The following is a 24,834-nucleotide window of genomic DNA, read 5'->3' as shown; positions in this document are numbered from 1 at the left end:
TACCCAATGTCTAATGTTATAAGTGTTCCTCAAATCCCCACCACACTGCATTGTAACAACTTCAAATCCCTTTCCTCTTTCATTTCTGCGAAGTTATTGTGTAAGCCAGTTGTAATTAAAATCAACACGGCAAGGCCTGGTTCTCAATCATTTCGGATTGACAGCAACATTTTACATATTATTAAAGCACGCATACACAAGGACAATTGCCAGCTGGCTACCTGTGAATTCACCATGTTTGTCAACACAATCTCGGTGTCTAGGTTACTCCAAATAATTTGTTTTAATGCTAATTTCATCCATTCGAGCCTTTCTTGCTTATAGATCCCAATTTTAGTAGAGTGAGGGAAGCTTTTCTGGGAGTAAACAGACCGAATTAAACACTCTTTTTGAAAACAGCTTGTGAACAACAGATTCTAGGGACAGAAATCCCAGTGACGACACTATACAACTTGAGGTCCTATTTCCCAAAACAGGAGTGGCGTACCATTGGCATGTCAAATATTTTGGATTTCAACACCCACAATCCCTTACTGCCATTGGCTGGGCTTTGCTTGAGTCCAAAACACCGGGCAGAAGAAACAGGCAACGTAGCAAGGTTGTAATCCTATATTTGGTCCCATTGAACTGAATGAGGTTGACTTTTGACAAGACAGTCCTAGATGTGCATTGTAAATAATACACATTGTCATCTAAAGAGGTGTGTTCCCCTAGCAAAGCATTTCACAACCTGGGGGTTGGGGCCCCTGAGGGGGTTACAAGGGGGTTTCAGAGGGGTCACCAAAGACAATCAGAAAACATGTATTTCTGATGGTCTTAGGAATCCCTTTGGCAAAGAAGGTTGAAAATCTCTCCACCTGTCCTTCTCTTCCTTTTTGGAAACAGATGGCAAATCCTCCCACCAAAGCTTTCCTCCTGCTTTCTGGATGTAGGTGAACTACAACTTCAAAACTCAAGGTCAATGCCAACCAAACCCTTCCAGTATTTACTATTGGTCATGGAAGTTCTGTGAGCCAATATTAGTTCAACTCCATCGCTGGTGGAGTTCAAAATGCTCTTTGATTGTAGGTGAACTATAAATTCCAGCAACTACAACTCCCAAATGTCAAGGTCTATTTCCCTCAAACTCCAACAGTATTCATATTTGTGAATATTGAGGATTTGTGCCAAGTTAGGTCCAGATCCATCATTGTTTGAGTCCACAGTGCTCTCTGGATGTAAGTGAACTACAACTCCAAAACTCAAGGTCAATGCCCACCAAACCCTTCCAGTATTTTCTGGTTGTTGTTGGAGTTCTATGTTCCAAGTTCTGAGAGTACCTTGGACTATGAGAAGATCCAACCAGTCCATACTTCAGGAAATAAAGCCTGACTGCTCATTGGAGGGAAGGATAGTAGAGGCCAAGATGAAGTATTTTGGCCACATCATGAGAAGAAAGGAAAGCTTAGAGAAGGGAATGATGCTGGGGAAAATAGAAGAAAAAAGGAAGAGGGGCTGACCAAGGGCAAGATAGATAGATGAGATGCTTGAAGTGACTGGATTGACCTTGAAGGAGCTGGGGGTGGTGACAACCGACAGGGAGCTCTGGTGTGGGCTAGTCCATGAGGTTATGACGAATCGGAAACAACTGAACACATGAACAACAACAAAAGTTTTGCCTATGGGATTTTCCTACTGTTTTTTTTTCATGGTTTCAAGTGCTTTATTTCATGGATTTCTATGTACTCCTGGTTCTTATTTCCCTTTGAAGCTTGTGGACTGTTGTGGATTTTGAACTCTTACTGTTTTGCTACTTTTTATTGCTTTGCCTACATATATTCTACAATAAACTGCCTGCTGATTTTACCAAGCTGGTGTGATATTTAAGATCAGAGGCGTTTCTGCTCTAGTGTACGACAGGAACTTGTCCACCCACTTGCAAGGATTTGGGAAAATGATGAAGGATTTCCTCTTCATTCATATCCGAACAGAATATGGTCAAGAAAAAAATAACTGCGAAGATAGGATAACTCCAGCTGGACAACTTTGTAGCAACCCTGTCCCCATTTTCAATGTTGTTTCAAGAACACAATACTGAAGACAGACCTCTGGCTAATCTACTGCATTTGGAACATAGTAGATGCTAATATATTATTTAAACAGAGCAACTATCAATACACAACACAAATGGATAGGTCAAGAGGTTGAGACACAGGCACATTAGTTGAATGTGACTGGATCATTTATATACATGACTGCATTTGATGCATTGTTAGAACTATAATGTATTAGCTGTACCCGCCACACGTTGCTGTGGCCAACCTTCCCTCCCTCTCCCATTCTTTCTTTCTCTCCTTCCTTCCTTCCTTCCTTCCTTCCTTCCTTCCTTCCTTCGTCCCTTCCCTTTTTTTCTTTCATTCTCCCCTCCCTCCCTCCCTCCCTCCCTCCCTCCCTCCCTTCCTTTCTTCTTTTTTTTCCTCTTCCCTTCCTTTCCCCCTTTTCTTTCCCTTCCTCTTTCTCCCCCCTTCTTCCTTCTCTACCTATTCTTGGACTGCAACTCCCAGCTGTCCTCCAGATCCATCAACCTACCTACCTACCTATCTCTATCTAATCTATCTTATCTATCTGGAGGATTGCTGGGAGTTGCAGTCCAAGAATAGGAAATGGGGAATCTGCAGGGATTGGGATGCTCTCAAAGAAATCCAAGGAGAAGCAAGCTTGCAGTGTGGAAGAGTGCATTTGGATCATCCTCCTCTCCTAAAGGGTCTGGTCTAGAGGATGCTGGGAGCTGTAGTCTGGAAGAAAGTGTGGATATGATAGTGTGTGTTTTGTTTGCCGGGGGAATCATTTTGCGCATCTGCTGTAGTGTCTTTTTGGTTTTTTGGCTTTTTAAGTCCCTTCCGCTGTGTTTTGTGTTTTTATGAGTGATGGTCACTTGTTGACCTGATAGGTGTCTTGTGTCCAAATTTGGTGTAAATTCGTCCAGTGGTTTTTGAGTTACGTTAATCCCACAAACAAACATTACATTTTTATGTATATAGATACTAGCCGTCCCCTGCCATGCGTTGCTGTGGCCCAGTTTGGTGATCTGGAAAAGTAATGAGAAAGTGTTGGTTTCTAATATATGTAATTTATTTTCACTTGTGGGTAAACAGTATTTCTTGCTGTTCCTTTGTCAATGTTGATATGGAGAGTGTCTGGTTTGCCTGCTCTGGAACATGGAAGATATAATTGTCCTTCTTTAGGGGTCCCTTTCAAATCTATGATACTATATCTCTCTGTGTGTGAATAATATATATCTATCTATATCTATGGCTGGATGGCTCTTTGTCAGGAGGGCTTTGATTACATTTTCTTGCCCTGGTGAAGGGAGCTGGACTGTGTGTCCTTAAGTGTTTTCTATTGGTCATGGCGGTTCTATGTGGGAAGTTTGCCCTAAATCTGTCAGTGGGGTTCAGAATGCTCTTCGATTGTAGGTGAACTATAAATCCCAGTAACTACAACTCCCAAATGTCAAGGTCTATTTTCCCCAAACTCCATCCGTGTTCATATTTGGGCATATGAAATATTCATGCCAAGTTTGGTCCAGATCCATCATTGTTTGAGTCCACAGTGCTCTCTGGGTGTAGGTGAACTACAAGTCCCAAACTCAAGATCAAAGCCCACCAAACCCTTCCAGTAGTTTCTGTTGGTCATGGGAGTCCTGTGTGCCATGTTTAGTTCAATTCCATCATTGGTGGAGTTCGGAGTGCTCTTTGATTGTAGGTGAACTATAAATCCTAGCAACTGCAACTCCCAATTGACGAAATCATAATTTTTTCGAGTGATGGTCATTCCTTGTGTTGTGAGACTTTTCTTGCAAAATTTGGTGTGATTTTTTTCATTGGTTCTTTTGTTTTTAAGGTACTCATTATGCACAGAGTATATATATATAGATATGTGGTTTTGCACATGGCTTTTTGAGACTCTTTTGCTATGTTTTTCAGTGTTTTTATGAGTGATGGTCACTCATTGGCCTGATACGTGTCTTGTGTCCAAATTTGGTGTCAATTTGTCCAGTGGTTTTTGAGTTATGTTAATCCCACAAACGAACACTACATTTTTATAGATTGGGCGGGGGGGGGGGGGGGGTCGGATGGTTGGGATTGGTCTATTATTGTTGAATTCTAAAAAGAAATAAAATTTATGTCCCCGAGAGGGCAAAGAATGGCCCTCATGCCTTGGATATAAGATTACTAAATGGGAGAAGATTGCCGTCCTAATCATACATGTGGATATATGACACATTATTTACTCAGGCTATACTCCTATTGAGCTGAATGAGGTTCATATAAAGCGGGAGGGAGTGGGCAAGGAGCAAACTCAGGACTGCAATCTTATTAGGAAGCAAGTCCTGCTGAACGTAAGGGACTTAATGTCTGAGTCAGCTTGCAGACAACTGAGCTGCAGAAATCATGATTCGGTCCAACCTCTGCAGTTGGTGCATCAGGTGTGTTGGAAGCATTAGGATGTGTGGAGGTAATATTCCCGTCCTTTGGGCTCCTTGGTTTTTGTACTCTCCATGTGCATTTATTTCATGGTCGTATGAGAAATGGACTGCAATTCAACCGAAGGGGAAAGTTGTGCAGGATCTCCAGATCATGGGTAAACTTTATGTTTAGGGTGAGGGATGCTGGGTGCATCCCCATCCCTCTTATGTGGTCATTCCCAGAAGATTTCTAGTATTTTTAGACTTATTCTTTAGTTGTATAGGATACCAATACTATTCTAAAGCCTCCAGGTCCTGGCTGATCTTAAAAGCAAAGCAGGGTCAGCTCTGCTCAGTACTTGGGTGGGAGATTATCAATAAATACCGAGTGTTGTCGGCACTATTTCATTGGAGGGAACCGACAAAACCACTTCTGAGTATTCCTTGCTAAAGAAGACCCTACGAAATTCATGCGGTCGCTGTAAATCAACAGGTGACACATACTGAATTCTCTTAACGCAGTGTTTCTCAACCTTCCTAATGCCGCGGCCCCTTAATACAGTTCCTCATGTTGTGGTGACCCCCAACCATAACGTGATTTTCATTGCTACTACACAACTGTAATTTTGCTGTTGTTATGAATCATAATGCAAATATCTGATAATGCAGGATGTATTTTCATTCACTGGACCAAATCTGGCACAAATACCCAATATGCCCAAATTTGAATACTGGTAGGGTTGGGATTGATTTTGTCATTTGGGAGTTGAAGTTGCTGGGATTTATAGTTCACCTACAATCAAAGAGCATTCTGAACTCCACCAATGATGGAATTGAACCAAATTTGGCACACAGAACTCCCATGGCCAAGTGAAAATACATGAAGGGTTTGGTGGGCATTGACCTTGAGTTTTGGAGTTGTAGTTCATCTACATCCAGAGAGCACTGTGGACTCAAACAATGATGGATCTGGATCAAACTTGGCATGAATACTCAATGTGCCCAAATGTGAGCACTGGTGGAGTTTGGGGAAAATAGACTTGACATTTGGAAGTTGCAGGTGCTGGGATTTATAGTTCACCTGTAATCAAAGAGCATTCTGAACTCCACCAATGATGGAATTGAACCAAACTTGGCACACAGAACTCCCATGACCAACAGAAAATACTGGAAGGGTTTGGTGGGCATTGACCTTGAGCTTGAGAGTTGTAGTTCACCTACATCCAGAGAGCACTGTGGAGTCAAACAAAGATGGATCTGGACCCAACTTTGCACAAATGCTCAATTTCCCCAAATGTGAACACTGGAGGGGTTTGGGGAAAATAGACATTGACATTTGGGAGTTGTAGTTGCTGGGATTTATAGTTCACCTACAATCAAAGAGCATTTTGAACTCCACCAACGATGGAGGTGAACTAATATTGGCTCACAGAACTCCCATGACCAACAGATAATACTGTGTTTTCTGATGGTCTTTGGTGACCCCTCTGACATCCCCTTGCAACCCCCCAGGGGTCCCAACCCTCAGATTGAGAAACGCTGTCTTAAAGCATTAGTGCCTCCACATTTTCAACATCTGGAGACTCCCAACTCTATTTGCTCACAGAACTTTGGATAAGAAGGTATCTTTTCAAAGTCTTGGTTGATAAACATTGCTGGAAGCATCTGAATTTCCTCAGTATATCAAACAGCAAGTGAAGACACAGCCTAAGGATGCTGGAGAGCTTCTGAGGATCTCCAGAGTTTGAGGAATAGTGACATGAAGGAAACAACTCCCAGAATCCTCTAGCTATGCCATCAGTTGTGTTGATTAGAGGATACTGTAGTCCAAAACAACCTTCTTCACTTTGAGTTTTGGAGTTGTTGTTCCCCTACATCCAGCAGAGCTTTCAGAGACTGAAGAGATCACTTTGTCTACAGCAAAAGAAAGAGGGGGTTCTGCAAAAGGGTTATAATGATTCATGGGAGTGAGTTGCCTCAGTCAAGGCAATGTTGTTATTTTATCACGGACCACACAGAACTGTATATCTCAACTGTTTCATGGAACTATACTCTCTGGAGAATTAGGAGAGTTGCAGTCCAAAACAGTATTTTTAGTCCCAATAGTTGGCTAGGCTGTCTGGCAGATTTGGGAAATCACGATCCAAAAATAATCAATAAAACAAAGACAAGTACAGATGGATTCTCCCTTATCCAAACTGGGATCAGAAGTGTTTGGGATTTCCCTCTGATTTTGGAATATTTATGTGTGTATCTATCTATCTAGAGAGATTTTGGGTAGTCTAAACCTGAAATTCATTCAGGTGTCATAGATTCTTTATATATATAACTTGAAGATCCTTATAACAGTGGCACACATGAAACAAAGTTGGTGTGCATTGAACCACAGGAAAGCAAAAGTACTGTTCTTTTAGGTGGACAATTTTGTAGCATTTCGGGTTTTGGATATAAGGGAGGCTCAGGCTACAACTTTCCCCCAACTTTACTCCCTGATATCCAGAATCTCCATGGAAGATGCAAAAAGCCCTCAATGGCTGGTGAAGAGGTGGACAGGGGTAAGGCAAAGATATCATGCTCATTTCCTTGGTCCTTTTATCCCATAGAACAGGCATGGGCAAACTTCGGCCCTACAGGTGTTTTGGACTTATTCCTAACAGAAATTGTGGGAGTTGCAGTCCAAAACACCTGGAGGAATGAAGTTTGCCCATGTCTGCCACAGAAAGCTGAAAGAACCCTGGAAAGGTTGGGTTGCTGTGAGTTTTCCGGGCTGTCTGGCCATGTTCCAGAAGCATTCTCTCCTGATGTTTTGCCAACATCTATGGCAGGCATCCTCAGAGGTTGTGAGGTTTATATATCTGTGGAATGTCCAGGGTGGGAGAAAGAATTCTTGTCTGTTGGAGGTAGGTGTGAATGTTTCAATTGGCCACCTTGATTAGCATTTATTAGCCTTTCAGTTTCACGGTCTGGCTGCTTACTGCCTGGCGAAATCCTTTGTTGGCAACCCCACTTGCCTAGTTTCCAACAGACCTCACAACCTCTGAGGATACCTGCCAGAGATGCAGGCAAAACTTCAGAAGATAATGCTTCTGGGACATGGTCATACAGCCCAGAAAACTCACAGCCAACCAGTGATTCCGGCCATGAAAGCCTTCAACAACACCTGGAAAGGCTGATGGAGAGGGATGGGGAAGTGATCCTGAGGTCCAGTGATCCCGAGGTCCTTCCTTCCTTCCTTCCTCTCTCTCCTTCCTCTCCTTCCTTCCTTCCTTCCTCTCCTTCCTTCATCTCCTTTTTCTCCTTCCTTCCTTCCTTCTTTCCTCTCCTTCTTTCTTTCCTTCCTCTCATTCCACTCCTTCCTTTTTTCTGTCAATGCTTCCTCTCCCTCCTTCATCCCTTCATTCCTTTTTTCAGACCTTCCCTCCTCCCTTCATTTCCTTCCTTCATTTCCTTCCTCTCTTTCCTTCGTTCCTTCCTCTCATTCCACCCCTTCCTTTCTCAGCTTCCTTCCTTTCCTTCCTTCCTACCTTCCTTCTTCCTTCCCTTCCTCTCCTTCCTTCCTTCCTTCCTCTCCTTCCTCCCTTCCTTCCTTCCTTCCTTCCTTCCTTCCTTCCTCTCCCATTCCTTCCTTGTTATGCTTCTTTTCTGTCTCTCCTTCCTTCCTTCCTCTCTTTCTTTCCTGCCTTCCTCCTCTCCTTCTTCTTCTCCCACTCCTTCCTTCCTCTCCTCTCCTCCCCTTCCTTCCACTCCTTCCTTCCTTTCTTCCTCTCATTGAACTCCCTCCTTGTTCTGCTTCCTCCCTCCCCTCCATCCTTCCTTCCTTCTTTCCTTCCTCTCCTCCCCGCCCCCCCCCCCCCCTTTTACCTGAAATCGCTGTAGGGGTGTATGATCCAGAACCCGGCGTGCTTGACCCTCTCCTGCTCCCTCTCCACCGCCTTCTGGCTCCCGAACATCCTCAAGGAGAACTTGTTGACCCCGGGCTGGAGCATGGCCCCGAACTGCCGGTGCATGAAGCCGGCCTGCGGGCCCAGGCGCTGCCCCTCCTGCCCCCCCTCTTCCTCGGGGCTGATCTGCTCGCCCCCGGCCCCTGCCCCCGGCCCTGGGGGGGCTTCCACCTTGATGGAGGCCGACGCCGGGGAGGAGGAGGGGGGCTGTGGCTGCCCGTCCGGAGGAGCAGGGGGTGGCGGCGGCGGCGAGGGGGAGGGGGACGAGGGAGGCGAGGCCTGATCCTGGCCCAGGCTCGGGGGGCTCCCTGGCGAGGCCGGCTGTCCCTGGCTCCCGATGAGCCTCTTCTCCTCGCCGGAGGGGTGCCGGCCGGGCAAGGAGGAGAGGCTGCCGCCTTTGAAGCGCCGGCAGTCCCCATTCTTGGAGGCGGAGGACGAGGACGAGGAGGAGAGACCCCCGGAAGCCTCCCCGAGGATGCCAGGCGGGTCCCCGACTTGCGACGCCAGCGGCTTGAGCTTGAAGCTTTTGCGACGGGCGTCCTTGCCTTGCTCTTCTCCTCCTCCTTCTCCTTCGTCCTCTTCGTCCATGAGGGAAGCCTTGTTGCCAATCTGTTGAGGGAGGCTGTACAGTCGTTTACGCATCGAGGGGGGCAGCTTGTCCATGGCTTTGAACGGGGGAGGGGGCGGCCAAGAGGGGAGAAGGGGTCGCCCAAGAGGAGGAGGTCTTCAAGGGAGGAGGCCTTCAAGAGAAGGGGGTTTCCTCGCCTTCGGAGCCTCCATGCTCTTCTCTCTTCCAGCTGGCACACCCCTCGCCTTGGGGGGACCCTTGGGGGTCCTCTCCCCGCCCTTTCAGAGCCTCCTCCCTCCTCCTAAGCATCGTGGAGACCTCTCCAAGCCTTCCCGCCGCGCCTCCTTGGCAGACATCACGATTCCTCCCGGTCAAGAAGGAGAAGACACCAGCCAGGGGTCACTCACTCCCCACCTGTGCCCAAGCCTTGCCAGGATCAGGATCAAGAGGGAATCTTCGGAGGTGTGTTGGGTCTTCAGCTCCGACGGCGGCCGGGGAGGAACCATGGAGAGCAACCTGCAGCCTCCCTGCGCTTGGCCGGCGGGGCTGATGCTGCTGCTGCTGACATCACCATCCTCCTCCCCTTCATCCTCCTCGTCCTCCTCCTCCTCCTCCTCCTTCCCAGGCCAGCCACGATTATTATTGCTCCTGCCGCTGCTGCTGCTGCTGCCTCGTCCCTCGCTGGTCCGGGGAATATTCATGAAGCCAGCTGATCCGATTGGGTTGCCATAGGAGCCGGCCCCTGCCAATGGGATGGGCTTACCTGGGCTGGCAGTGGTGGGGCTTCTTAAAAGGGCAACGCCTCTCCCAGGGAGGGAGGAGGAGGAGGAGGAGAGGGATAGCCATACTCTACCTTGGAGAGGCAGGGAAAGCCACACTCTACCTTGGAGAGGTGTCTACTCTACAAGTTCTTTCCCCCACCCTAGCAGGGAAAGCCACACTCTACCTTGGAGAGGTGTCTACAAGTTATCCCCACCTAGACATCTTGGGGGGGGGGGGGAAGAAGAGGAGGACGAGGAGGAGGAGGAGAAGAGGGAAAGCTACTATTGTACCTTGGAGAGGTGAACGACCCTCAAACCCAGGGGAACTCCAGGCAAGAGGCAATGAAGGACAGCTAATCACCTCTCAGCAAAGGACTCCCCCAGGCAGGAACAAGCCACACCTAAAACCTGCCAAGGTAGCCACACCTAAAACCTGCCAAGGTGGCCAAACATACACATATGCCTCCAACAGACAACAGTACATTCTCCCAGCTAATCACCTCTCTGCAAAGGACTCCCCCAGGCAGGAACAAGCCACACCTAAAACCTGCCAAGGTAGCCACACCTAAAACCTGCCAAGGTGGCCAAACATACACATATGCCTCCAACAGACAACAGTACTTTCTCCCAGCTAATCACCTCTTAGCAAAGGACTCCCACAGGCCAGAACAAGCCACACCTGAAACCTGCCAAGGTGGCCAATGGAAACATTCACACCTGCCTCCAATAGACAAGAGTACTTTCTCCCAGCTAATCACCTCTCAGCAAAGGACTCCTCCAGGCAGGAACAAGCCACACCTAAAAACTGCCAAGGTGGCCAATGGAAACATTCACACCTGCCTCCAATAGACAAGAGTACTTTCTCCCACCCTGTACATCTGAGGGAGGGGGGAGAAGAAGAGGAGGAGGGGGTGGAATGCCACTCTTGTACCTTGGAGAGGTGTCTTCTTGCTCAAGCTGGAATATTCCCTGCCTCTCAACATCCATTGCAAAAATTATAACAGCAAATAAAGAACAACACTCAAACACAAGGGAACTCCAGACAAGAAACAATCAGGGGCAACTAATCACCTCTCAGCAAAGGATTTCCCTAGGCAGGAGGAGGAGAAAGAAAGCCACTCTTGTACCTTGGAGAGGTGTCTTTGTTCTGAATCTAGAATATTACCTGCCTCTGCCTGTGGCACAACATCCATTGCAAAAATTATAACAGCAAATAACAAACGACACTCAAACACAGGGGAACTCCAGACAAGAAGCAATCAGGGACAGCTAATCAATCACCTCTCAGCAAAGGATTCCCCCAGGAGGGAGGAGGAGGAGGAGGAGGAGGAGAGGGAAAGCCACTCTTCTACCTTGGAGAGGTGTCTTCTTGCTCAAGCTGGAATATTCCCTGCCTCTGCTTGTGGCACAACATTCATTGCAAAAAATTATAACAGCAAATAAAGAACAACACTCAAGCACAGGGGAACTCCAGACAAGAAGCAATCAGGGACAGCTAGTCACCTCTCAGCAAAGGATTCCCCCAGGCAGGAGGAAGAGGAGGAGGAGGAGGAGGAGGAGAGGGAAAGCCACTCTTCTACCTTGGAGAGATGTCTTCTTGCTCAAGCTGGAATATTACCTGCCTCTCAACATCCATTGCAAAAAATTATAACAGCAAATAAAGAACAATGTTTAGTTGCCCTGAGCCTGGGGGGGGGGGGGGATATGAGAAGGGTGGGCTACAAATATCTGGAATTAATAATAAATAAATAACCTCAAACACAGGGAACTCCAGACAAGAAACAATCAGGGACAGCTAATCACCTCCCAACAAAGGATCCCCCCAGGCAGGAACAAGCTACACCTAAAAACTGCCAGGACATCAAATGCTAATCAAGGTGACCAATGGAAACATTCACACCTTCCTCCAACAGACAAGAGTACTTTCTCCCACCCTGTACATCCAAGGGAGTGGGGAGGAGGAGGGGTGGGGGAATGCCACTCTTGTACCTTGGAGAGGTGTCTTCTTGCTCAAGCTGGAATATTATCTGCCTCTGCCTCATCTCCTCCTCTTCAACAGAAAATAAAGAACAATCCTCAAACACAGGGGAACTCCAGACAAGAAGCTGTCAGGGACAGCTAATCAACTCTCATTAAAGGATTTCCTCAGGCAGGAACAAGCCACACCTAAAAACAGCCAGGCCATCAAATGCTAATCAAGGTGCCTAATGGAAATATGAAGATGGAAAATAAAGTTGGAGCAATAACACATCCCTGTTTGACACCTGATTCCATCTTAAATGGGTCACTTTGGGAGCCATTGCTGTGCAAGACTGTTGCCGTCATGTCATCATGGAGGAGCTGCAGGATCTTATATAAGAAATCGAGCACTACTGATCTATTGATATTAGACAAGTATTAAAAAATGAAAGAAGAAAATGAAAAGTTGCTGGATAAACTGTCCGACCAACAATAACAATAGAAGTTTCAACAACCTTGGAACCTATTGCTGATGTTTTTCAGATAATTTGGGGCTGCTGCTTGGAAGCCCTTTTAGAAGGCTGCAACATGGGGAAAACACGTGCTATTAGCTAGCAAAACCTCTTGGAAAATATACTTTTGGGGGAAAGCCTATAGCTGATGTAAGTAGGGAAGTGAGGCAAGTGATGTAGGTAGGGAAGTGAGGTAGGGAAGTGATGTATGGTAGGGAAGTGAGGCAAAATGAAGGCATTGCTCCCATATCACAATTCCTGCCTTCTCAATGACATTTTCCAGCATTGTGGAGATTGGTGGCATTGAAAAGCATCCACTCTCGAATCTCTTCTATACTCTCAGCCCCAGAAAAAGATGGAAAAGGGTCACGTTAAGATCACCATTGGTCAGAAATGACTTGAAGGCACACAACAACAACAGCTCTGTGCAAGTATGAAGATCTGAAACAGTAGGTTTGGTGTGGATTTGGGGAGGGAGAGGTGGAAATGTAAAACCCATTTCAAAGTCATGCAGAGATACCAGAATAACCATCGAAAATCATCCACTCTCAAATCTCTTCTATACTCTCAGCCCCAGAAAAAGGTGGAAAAGGGTCACGTTAAGATCACCATTGGTCAGAAATGACTTGAAGGCACACAACAACAACAGACCAAAAAGTTACTTTCCCAAAGCTCTGTTTGCCAGTAGCTACAGCCTATGAGTAATGGCTTTAAGCTGCAACGTTGACCCATTTTCCCTCGCCTATTCTCTCCTACTTGGACTAATCCATCACAATGCACTGAGAATAAAGCATTTATGTGGAAAGAATGGATTGATCCAAGGAAAAAAGAGTTCAAGTGATTTATTAAAGGAGGATTTCCCCGCTTTCCCTTAATTCTAGTCGGCTAGGAAATATCGGCCTGGAGCGAGACAGCATGGCAGGATGCGGAACCCTATCATTCATTAACTAATATTTTCAGACAAGAATGATGTGCTATATTTCCTCCTCCAGACACAGAATGCCTTAGATCCAATTATCGTGTCAAGCAGTTAGACAATAATTATACGTAAAGTGTTGGAAAAAATCATCTAGGGCTTTATCTCAGTAGCAGGAAGGAGATACCCGTGTCGATTGTGCTGAAATTACTACATAAACCAGTGTTAGTAGGGTGATTCTGAGAGTTCTGGTCCAAAAAAGTAACTTTCCTAAGCTCTGTGCAAGTATGAAGATCTGAAACAGTAGGTTTGGTGTGGTTTTGGGGAGGGAGAGGTGGAAATGTAAAACCCATTTCAAAGTCATGCAGAGATACCAGAATAACCACACAGAGATCGTGTCATAAGAAGAAAATGAAGGAATACAATGAATTTTGGCATTGCAGTTACTCGAATATCCTATCAAGTGGGATATAAATATTTCTGCAGTCCTCTCTTCGGCCTTCGATACCGTCGATCACGGTATCCTTCTGGGACGTCTCGCGGGAATGGGCCTTGGGGGTACTGCTCTGCAGTGGTTCCAGTCCTTTCTCGAGGGACGTTCCCAGATGGTGTCATTAGGGGACACCTGCTCGACTCCGCGGCCGTTGTACTGTGGGGTCCCGCAGGGCTCTGTACTGTCCCCTATGTTATTCAACATATACATGAAGCCGTTGGGAGAGATCATCCGGAGTTTCGGGGTACGGTGTCACCTGTACGCAGATGATGTCCAACTCTGTCACTCCTTTCCACCTGCTACTAAGGAGGCTGTTTAAGTCCTGAACCGGTGCTTGGCCGCTGTAATGGACTGGATGAGGGACAACAGATTGAAACTAAATCCAGACAAGACAGAGGTACTCCTGGTCAGTCGAAAGGCCGAACAGGGTATACGGTTACAGCCTGTGCTGGACAGGGTTACACTCCCCCTGAAGGCTCAGGTTCGCAGCTTGGGAGTGACCCTGGACTCATCGCTGAGCCTAGAACCCCAGGTCTCGGCGGTGGTTAGGGGAGCTTTTGCACAATTAAAACTCGTGCGCCAGCTGTGCACATACCTTGGGAAGTCTGACTTGGCCACGGTAGTCCACGCTCTGGTTACATCCCATTTAGACTACTGCAACGCTCTCTACGTGGGGTTGCCTCTGAAGACTGCCCGGAAGCTTCAATCAGTCCAACGCGCGGCAGCCAGATTGTTAACAGGAGCAGGGTACAGAGACCACACGATCCCTCTGTTACGCCAGCTCCACTGGCTGCCAATCAGCTTCCGGGCACAATTCAAAGTACTGGTGTTGACCTATAAAGCCCTAAACAGCTCTGGCCCAGTTTACCTGTCCGAACGGATTCTCCCCTATGAGCCATCAAGGCTACTAAGATCTTCCGGGGGGGCCCTGCTCTCGGTCCCACCACCCTCACAATCACGGTTGGTGGGGACGAGAGACAGGGCCTTCTCGGTGGTGGCTCCCCAGCTTTGGAACTCCCTCCCACTAGAGGTTAGATCTGCCCCCTCCCTCCTGACGTTCAGGAAATCATTAAAAACATGGCTCTGGAATGCGGCATTCAAAGACTGAACCTGGAACCTTCCCTGTGATGGATTATGATGAACTGCGACTATGAATATGATTATGACCATGACTGGATTGACGATTTGGCGTAGGAAACTGTAATGATGTAATGATGAGGTTTTATTGTACTGAGTTGTACTATTTTAATATGTAATGAGTTGTATTTGCTGTTTTATCTGATTGTATTTGATATGTACTGTAAACCGACCTGAGTCCCTCGTCGAGGTTGAGAAGGCCGGTATAGAAATCCTCTAAATAAATAAATAATCCAGCCATAGATATAGATAGATAGATATGATTCACACACACACAGATATAGTATCATAGATTTGAAAGGGATTCCTAAAGAAGGACAATTCTATGTTGCATATTCCAGAGTAGGCAAACCAGACACTCTCCACATCAACACTGACAACGAAACAGCAAGAAATACTGTTTACCCACAAGCATAAAGAAATTACATAGTAGAAACCATTACTTTATTTTCCAGATCACCAGACTGGGCCACAGCAACGCGTGGCAGGGGACGGCTAGTATTCAAATAAATAAATAAATAAATTCAAATAAACAAGCATTTGATTAATCTGGTGCAACGAAACTGATGAACAAGGATTGGTTAATTACAGACGACGAAATTGGATTGCGACTATAATTAAGAGATGCATTGGATTATTATTGGTGGCCCAATAATATTGTGTATTGTGTATGTGTTTTTATGCTTTTTAATGGAATATTGCTGCTTGTCGTTGTGTTGTAAACCGCGTTGAGTCGCCGATTTAGGCTGAGAAACGGCGGTATATAAGCACAGTAATAAATAAATAAATAAATAAAATATGTTTAGCCAAGAACCCGTTTGCAGCTGGATCCAAACTCTGAAAGTTTGGTCCGAGGTTGTTTTGTCAGCTGTTTCTCAAATGCCTCGAATTATTTTTCCCTGGACGCCAAAATACAGCTGAATAAGAACTGAAAGGCAGCAGCTGCTTTTCGTGTTTTATTTCTGTCACACATTGTGGTCGTCTTCCCCCTGAATGGCTGCTTCAGACAATCTCCTCTTTGAGTTGTCTCTCCCACGAATTGTGAGTCATTTGAGGAGATTCTGTTGACGTTCACAGAATGGAGAAAAGCTAGGAAACAGCAAAAATTTAATTTCTGCATGTCTCAAAAAAGGAATTTGTTTGGGGAGAAATGCAGATTTCATAGGATAGTAGTTGGTGTATTGTTATTACTATTATTATGACAATGGGTTGTTGTAATTTTTCCGGGCTGTATGGTCATGTTACAGAAGCATTCTCTCCTGACATTTCACCCACATTTAGGCAGTCATTCTCAGAGGTTGTGAGGTCTGTTGGAAGCAAGGCAAGTGGGGTTCATATACTTGTGGAATGTCCAGGGCAGGAGAAAGAACTCTTGACTTTTCGAGCCAAGTGTGAATGTTGCAATTTGCCATCTTGAATAGCATTTAATGACCTTGCAGTTTCAAAGCTTGGCTGGTTGCTGCCTGAGGGATCCTTTGCTGGGAGGTGTTAGCTGGCCATCATTATTTCTTGTCTGGGATTCCTCTGTTTCCTCATTTCTCCCTCTATGACACACCTCGGAGTTTATGATCATCATCGGGGGAGGCCCTGCTCTTGATCCTGCCACCTTCGCAAGCGCAATTGGTGGGGATGAGAGATAGGACCTTCTCGGTGGTGCCCCCCGGTCTATGGAATGCATTCCCCAGTGAAATCAGGATGACTCCTTCTCTCCTCTCTTTCAGTCTCCTTCAAGTCTTGACTTTGGGACCAAGCATTCAGGCAGCTGGCTGAGCAACAACTGTAATCATAGAATCATAGAATCAAAGAGTTGGAAGAGACCTCATGGGCCATCCAGTCCAACCCCATTCTGCCAAGAAGCAGGAATATTGCATTCAAATCACCCCTGACAGATGGCCATCCAGCCTCTGTTTAAAAGCTTCCAAAGAAGGAGCCTCCACCACACTCCGGGGCAGAGAGTTCCACTGCTGAACAGCTCTCACAGTCAGGAAGTTCTTCCTCATGTTCAGATGGAATCTCCTCTCTTGTAGTTTGAAGCCATTGTTCCGCGTCCTAGTCTCCAAGGAAGCAGAAAACAAGCTTGCTCCCTCCTCCCTGTGGCTTCCTCTCACATATTTATACATGGCTATCATATCTCCTCTCAGCCTTCTCTTCTTCAGGCTAAACATGCCCAGCTCCTTAAGCCGCTCCTCATAGGGCTTGTTCTCCAGACCCTTGATCATTTTAGTCGCCCTCCTCTGGACACATTCCAGCTTGTCAATATCTCTCTTGAATTGTGGTGCCCAGAATTGGACTCGTGAGAATTGTTAATTAAGAGACCTTGGACTGGAACTCTGGACTATGATTTGGATTTGCAGACTCAAACTTGATTATGTTAATATTTTAAGGGCCAATATTTTTAATGTATTTTTAATTGCTTTTTATATGTATTTTTATTGTTGTTGACTTGTTTATTTGAATTGTTGTGTTCTAACTGTTTCTTGTCAACATGTCATGACTGCCAATTGAAGCCGCCCTTTGGAGGTTGAGAAGGATGGGATACAAAGGCTATAAACAAACAAACAAACAAACAAACAAACAACTCTTTTGTGGGTTTTTTTTGTAAAAACTTTTTTAAAATTTCCAAAAATCAGTGGATAACCAAAATGTTCTGAAACTTGGCAGGCTTACAGTTGTAAATGTGTTCTACAAGTATCTCAAGTTTTATCCTCAATTTTTATTTTTTTTAATCCTCTGAAGCTGAGAGTGTGTGACTCACCCAAGGTGCTTAAATTGGAAAAAAATCCTAAAAATCAGTGGATGATTGGTTTTTTTTCTGAGACTTTGCAGAAATGATGCCCTACTCATGTTATCCCATTGTGGTGAAATTCAAAAGGATACCTCTTTTGTTTTGATTTTTAAAAATTATTTGTAAAACCTTTACAAATTTCTTAAAAAGCAGCAAATGAGCAAAACGTTTTGAAACTTGGCAGGCCAAGAGTTGTGCAAATGTCCTATAAGTGCCCCAAGTTTCATCCTTATATACATTAAAATGACAGAGAAACATGTCTCTAAATCAGTGTTTCTCAACCTTCCTAATGCCGCGACTCCTTAGTACAGTTCCTCATGTTGTGGTGACCCCCAACCATAACATTATTTTCATTGCTACTTCATAACTGTTATTTTGCTACTGTTATGAATTGTAATGTAAATATATGATATGCAGGATGGATTTTCATTCACTGGACCAAATATGGCCCAAATACCCGATACGCCCAAATTTGAATACTGGTGGAGTTTGGGGAAAATAGATCTCAGCATTTGGGAGTTGTAGTTGCTGGGATTTATAGTTCACCCACAATGAAATAGCATTCTGAACCTCACCAATGATAGAATTGGACCAAAATTCCCACAGCACCCCCATGACTAACAGAAAATACTATGTTTTCTGATGGTCTTTGGCGACCTCTCTGACACCCTCTTGCATGTTTTCAAAGGTTGAGAGACACTGCTCTAAATTTTCCCCGTTGCTACCAATGAAACAAAGCTAAGAAAATGATAATGAAACTTTGGAAATTCAGATCCAAAATGTCGCCCCCCTCTTCCATTTTTTGAAACAGAGGCCATCCGAATTTCAAAACAAAATTCGAAATGGATTTCTGCCATTTCGAACAACCCTAGGAAACACATTTGGAGCTTCTTAATGGAGCTTGGAAAAGCTGTCCATGGCTTTCAATGGATAGTGAATGAACTGTCCAAGGTGCTGAAGCCTTCCCTTGTAACCTGAAAGGAACTTCAGCCTTCCCTTCGAAAACATGGATTGCTTCTTTCAACTTCAGGCTTTGAAAGTCAGTGGGCTCAACACTCAAAGTTCTTTTCCAAGGCTTCACTTGTAATTTTTTAATGTAATTTTTTAAAAAATGATGGTGGCGAAAGATTTCACTTGAGACTGTGTACAAAATGGTGGAATAATTCCTCTGAAGCTTTTAAAAAACCATACTGGAAGAGTTCCTTTCAGGTTACAAAATGATGGTGGGTGCTTTCGGGTGACAAAATGGCAGCAAAGCTATGTTTGGGACTACAAATTGGCGTCACAGTTATTTTGAGGTGACGAAATGGCAGGAGAGACTAGAAAATGGTGTTCCTTGAGGTTACAAAATGGTGACAAAGTTCTTTTGAGACGATGAATTGACTGCAAAATTATTTCAAAGTACAAAATGGTGGGAAGGTTATTTTGAGGTGAAAAAATGGTGGGAAAGTTCTTTTGAAATGACAAAATGGCAGCAGAGTTCGTTTGAGATGATAAAATGGCAGGAAGGTTATTTTGAGGTGACAAAATGGCGGGAAAATTCTTTTGAGGTGACAAAATGGCAGGAGAGTTCTTTTGGGACTAGAAAATTGTGTTTCTTGAGTTACAAAATGGCGACAAAATTCTTTTGAGGTGATGAAATGACTGTGAAGTTATTTTAAGGTACAAAATGGTGGCAAAGATCTTTTGAGGTGACAAAATGGCAGCAAAATTATTTTAAGGTACAAAACCACATCAAAGTTCTTTTGAGGTGACAAAATGGCAGGAGAGTTCTTTTGGGACTAGAAAATGGTGTTCCTTGAGGTTACAAAATGACGACAAAGTTCTTTTGAGGCAATGAATTGGCTGCAAAATTATTTTAAAGTACAAAATGGCGGGAAGGTTCTTTTGAAGTGAAAAAATGGTGGGAAAGTTCTTTTGAAATAACAAAATGGCAGCAGAGTTCGTTTGAGGTGACAAAATGGCAGGAAGGTTCTTTTGAGGTGACAAAATGGCGACAAAGTTCTTTTGAGGTGATGAAATGACTGCAAAATTATTTTAAGGTACAAAATGGTGGCAAAGATCTTTTGAGGTTCAAAATGGCAGCAAAATTATTTTAAGGTAAAAAACCACATCAAAGTTCTTTTGAGGTGACAAAATGGCAGCAGAATTCTTTTGAGACTAGAAAATTGTGTTTCTTGAGGTTACAAAATGGTGGGAAAGTTCTTTTGAGGTGATGAAATGACTGCAAAATTATTTTAAGGTACAAAATGGCTTTTGGGACTAGAAAATGGTGTTCCTCGAAGTTACAAAATGATGTAAAAGTTCTTTTGAGGTGACAAAATGGCAGCAGAGTTCTTTTGGGACTAGAAAATGGTGTTCCTTGAGGTTACAAAATGGCGGGAAAGTTCTTTTGAGGTGACAAGATGGTGGGAAGGTTCCTCTGAGGTGACAAAATGGCAGGAGAGTTCTTTTGGGACTAGAAAATGCCGTCAAAGTTCCATTGAGGTTACAAAATGGTGTCAAATTTCTTTGAGGTGATGAAATGGTGGCAGTTAGTTTGAGGTACAAAATGGTAGCAAATGTATTTTAAGGTCCAAAATGGCGGGAAAGTTCTTTTGAGGTGACAAAATAGCACCAGAGTTTGTTTGAGGTGGCAAAATGGTGGGAAAAATCTTTTGCTGTTAGAATTTGTGGGAGTTAAAAGTCCAAAACACCTGGAGGGCCCCAGTTTGCCCATGCCTGGTATAAAGTGTACAGCTAGGAGCATATTGGGAAGACTCTTGCAAGGATGCTTGATTCCTCATCCATTTCACATCATCCTCGGAGTCGCATTCATTTGCGCAAGTGACAGCATGCACATGACATTGTAAGAGAGAACAAATTTGCTCCATTGTCTCTATGATGGCCCTTCAGATACTTGAAGACGCTCATCTGATTGCCTCTTCATCCTCGCTTCCCCAGGCCGAATGCATCTCAACGTTTCTCCATTTATTTTCAATGCTTCGCCCTTTGGTATGTTTTTTAACCTCTGGTGTCCAGTACAAAAGTAGGAAACCATTCATTTCTTATGTAAGTAGTAACTTTTACAGCTCGGAGCCAATGTGTTGCAGTGGTTTGTGTGTTGGCGTTGGAGGCCAAGGTTTCGATCCCTGTTTGGATATGAAAACATGACCATAAATAAGTCACACTTTCTCAGCCTCAGAAGAAGGCAAAGGCAGACCCTCTTTGAACAAATCTTAGGGCTTCAAGGTCTATGATGGCAACCAACATTGACTAGACAGAACATAGTTGCCTTATGCCCTGCTAACAAGTCTAACATAAGGTGCACCTTATAGGAAACTATACACCTTATACATTCTGAAGGTAATTTTCTACACCATCATGGGATTTTTAGTTTGGTAACTCAGCGGCATTCCTAGAGCCCTTGCAAAACAGTAGGATTCCATTGCACTGAGAAAAGGCAGTTGAAGTGATGTCAAACTGCACTTATTCTACAGTGTAAATCCAACCTTAGTTGATAGTAGTGAGAACTGTAAATTGAAATATGCAAGCAATCTGGAACATAATGTTTTCCCCACATACTGATGGGATGGGGCACTCAAGAACTAGACTTCTCAAACTTCATCTTATGTCTTGCTAATCATCATTTAAGAGGTATTCAGTAGTCTACACATCCATTTCAAAACTGTCTCTATTTGGCAAAAACAATCCCAATTAATCCTTTGTCATCTCACTTTTTTTCCAGATGGTTTTAAACTGATCTTTTCCTCCTTCCTTCTTTCCTTCCTTCCTTCCTTCCTTCCTTCCTTCCTTCCTTTCTTTCTTTCTTTCTTTCTTTCTTTCTTTTCCTTCTTCCTCCCTCCCTTTTCCCTCTTCCTCACTCCCTTCCTCCATCTCCTTCCTTCCTTCCCCTTCTTCCTTCCTTTCATTCCCTTCTTCTTCTCTCCCTCCATCTCCTTCCTTCCTTCCTTCCTTCCTTTCCCCTCTTCCTTCCTTTCATTCCCCTCTTCCTCCCTCCTTCGTCTCCTTCCTTCCTTCCTCCCTTCCTTTCCCCTCTTCCTCCCTCTCTTTCTGTCTCCTTCCTTCCTTTCATTGCCCTCTTCCTCTCTCTCCCCTGTCTCCTTTCTTCCTTGCATTCCCCTCTCCTTCCTTCCTTCCTTCCTTCCTTCCTTCCTTCCTTCCTTCCTTCCTTCCTTCCTTCCTTCCATCCATTCCTCTCTTCCTCCCTTCTTCCCCATCTTCACCCTCCCTCCCCCCTCTTCCTCCCTTTCCCCCGTCTCCTTCTTTCTTTCTCCCTCTTGCTTTCTTTCATTCCCCTCTTCTTCCCTCCCTCCCTTCCTTTCCCCTTTTCTTCCCTTTCTGTCTCCTTCCTTCCTTCCATTCCCCTCTTCCTCCCTCTCTCTCTCCTCCCTTCCTTGCATTCCCCTCTTCCTTCCTTCCTTCCTTCCTTCCTTCCTTCCTTCCTTCCTCCTCCCTCCACATTTCCCTTTGCTCTCCTTCCCTTTCTGTTTCTCCAACTTTGCCCTCCTTCCTTCCATTTCTTTCTTTCTCCCACTTTCCCCATTCACCCTTTCATCCTCAACTTACTTGGATTGCTTAAAGCTGAATTCAAACCATAGTTTGTTTTCCATCCATTCAGAAGAAAGAAGAACAGAGTTTGGTGTAAAATCTTGTCCTTCCAGTAGGCTCAGGCAAAAGCAATCTGCCCCCAATAAGCTTTACCATCATAACCAAACTTTAATGCATCCTTTGGTCGTGGATGAGTATGAAAATACTGAACTATTTGAGTCTGATCTGGCAACGCTCTTAAGTGTTTTCTTTGATAAGGGCCAGTTCCGAATAGATACAGGTTTGTTCCAATTTCATTTGTCATATCCAAGCAGTGTTAAGTGTCACGGATTATTTTCCTGGGTCAAAGCTGAAAAGAATCTTTTTTTAAATCTGTATTGAACAGATACCATTTCTTCCCTGCTTTGTCTGTTTGGGCCTCCTTCGTCACATCTCCAAAAGGCTTCCCCTCAATGTTTTCTCAACAGGTGGCATCAACAAAACATGACAGTCCCAATTTTCCCACCTGCAACAGCCAGCTCCTGTTCTCCTTCATGTATTGACTGACCTATTTAAGACACAGGCGCATTCTCTCATCCGAGGAAATAAAAAGGGTGGCAACTTGAACTCTGGAAGCATCCAACTAAAATAGAACTTCTATGACTTCCCACAGGGGAAATTTAAAATTCAGCCTTAAAACCCTTATTGAAACAAAATGGGATCAAAAAGGAGACGTTTCAAATGTCAGTTTAGTGGTGAATGAAGATGACATGGTGAAACCATTCATAGCCAAGCACAATGATGCTTTGTGCCAATTGGTTACATCAGGAGTAGTTGAGCTGTGGTCCACCAGAAGTCTTTGGAATGGAGTTCCCATCAATCTTACCAGCGCAGTCAATGGCAAAGGAGAATGGGAGTTGTAGTTTGACAACAGTTAGAAGTTGCTCACTTTGAATTAGGGTTTCCAGCAGTGATCCCTTTTCTTGGAAGCTTTTAAACTTCCTTCTCTTGGAAGCTTTTAAACAGAGGCTGGATGGCCATCTGTCAGGGGTGATTTAAATGCAATATTGCTGGTTCTTGGCAGGGGGTTGGACTGGATGGCCCATGAGGTCTCTTCCAACTCTATGATTCTATGATTATTATTTCTGCTCTGTTGTCTCTGATGTTCTCAAGATTGACTTCATCTGTGTGGGAAGAGTCCACAGTGCTCTCTGGATGTAGGTGAACTACAACTCCAAAACTCTGTTGGTCACGGGAGTTCTGTGATCCAAGTTTGGTTCAATTCCATCACTGGTGGAGTTCAGAATGCTCTTTGATTGTAGGTGAACTATAAATCCCAGCAACTACAACCTTCAAATGACAAAATCACTCCCCCTCCCCAACCCCACCAGTATTCAAACTTGGCCAAATTTGGTGCAGTGAATGAAAACACATCCTGCGTATCAGATATTGATGATTCAGATCAGTAGCAAAATTACAGTTAGCAATGAAAATAATGCTATGATTGGGGGTCACCACAACATGAGGAACTGTATTAAGGGGTTGCAGCATTAGGACAACTGAGAACCATTGGTCTAGCTGCAAAAAGTCTCCAAATTTTGTAGTCTAACAAATAGTGAGACAATGTAGATAGGCATTTTTCAAGGCAGCACTTTCACCCTGAGATTCCTCCATCAATGGTTGCACATTTATCTCTGAAATATATATTTCATGCTAAGAAAGGCTTTGGTGCACTGCTTTGATGGTGATAGGGTGACCATAAGCAGGGAAGCTCATGGTGAGGTACCAGCCCTCTTTGCCAGAGAAGGCTAAAGACCCTACAAGTCCCAGGAACCCATAGCCTTGAGTCATGGCCATTCAAGTGCTGTCAAACAGCATTGATTCTACAATGTAGATGCACCCAAAGATGCCCCGTCACTTCCTTCGGTGAGTTCAGCCCATGCATCAATCGCCAACAGGATCCCAGCCAAAATCTCTGTTGTAGCTCAGCCAGCTGAGGATGACGTGGAGGGGTTGGATATAGTGCAGCCAGCTGAGGATGTTGATGAGGGGTCTGGGGGTGCAGGGTCTGCATGCCCTGGTGTTTCTGAAGGTGTTCAGACAGAGGGATGTTGGAACAGGATGGCAATTCCCCGGTTGGGAGAACGGAGGGGTTTTGGTGGACTCTCTGTGTGAAAACGAAACTGTTTTGCAGGATGACAGGTAGCAAAGAGAGATTAGAAAGAGAAGTGAGGCTGCTTCTGTGTGGGAAGAATTCCAGGTGCAAGTCAGGCGATGGGAAGAAGTGGTAGAGGAATGCTTTCATGCATTGCTGTCCTTAATAAGGGGGGAAACTGCTTTTGGTTTTTAGATCAAGCAACTTAGCAATTAGAGCAAGGAGCTCTTGCCTTGTTTCCCACTTCAAAGTCATGTCCTGGTCAAGTTTTGCTTTAAGTCTTGGGGATTTTACCATGAACTCAAGCTCATGAACTCATTTTACCATGAACTCAAGCTGTATTGTTCTTTGATTCTTGGATCACTTAAGTAGATGTTTATTCCTCATCTTTGGATTATTCAAGCTCATGAGTGTACCCTTCTCCTTGGATTTATATTCATGCTTTAACATTTTGCTTTGGAGTTTTATTTCGGGTTTTTGAAGCTCTTTTTATCTTACCTATTTGGATTTTTTACTCTTTTACTGTGTGTGCTTTTTTAATAAACTGTTTATTTCTATGTTGGGCTTCCTGGTGAGTGTTTGAGCAAGGTGAACCCCAGCTGAGGTGCAACAGTCTCTTCTTGGCCCGTA

At 44.6% G+C, this 24,834-nt stretch overlaps 1 protein-coding gene across 2 annotated transcripts in view; it reads right to left on the bottom strand.

Moving 5' to 3' along the window:
* Positions 1-9,179, bottom strand: part of HCN4 (hyperpolarization activated cyclic nucleotide gated potassium channel 4) — a 151,109-nt gene extending 141,930 nt beyond the window's left edge. For both annotated transcript variants that reach the window (XM_060755260.2, XM_067471409.1), the window contains exon 1: positions 8,309-9,179. In XM_060755260.2, coding sequence (XP_060611243.2) covers positions 8,309-9,051 — 743 coding nt within the window. In that variant the 5' untranslated portion in view covers positions 9,052-9,179. The remainder of the gene's footprint in view (positions 1-8,308) is intronic.
* Positions 9,180-24,834: the final 15,655 nt, after the last annotated feature.

The sequence above is a fragment of the Anolis sagrei genome, chromosome 9 (genome assembly GCF_037176765.1).
Source record: "Anolis sagrei isolate rAnoSag1 chromosome 9, rAnoSag1.mat, whole genome shotgun sequence".
Lineage (NCBI taxonomy): Eukaryota > Metazoa > Chordata > Lepidosauria > Squamata > Dactyloidae > Anolis > Anolis sagrei.
This window is presented reverse-complemented; position numbering and strand designations above follow the sequence as displayed.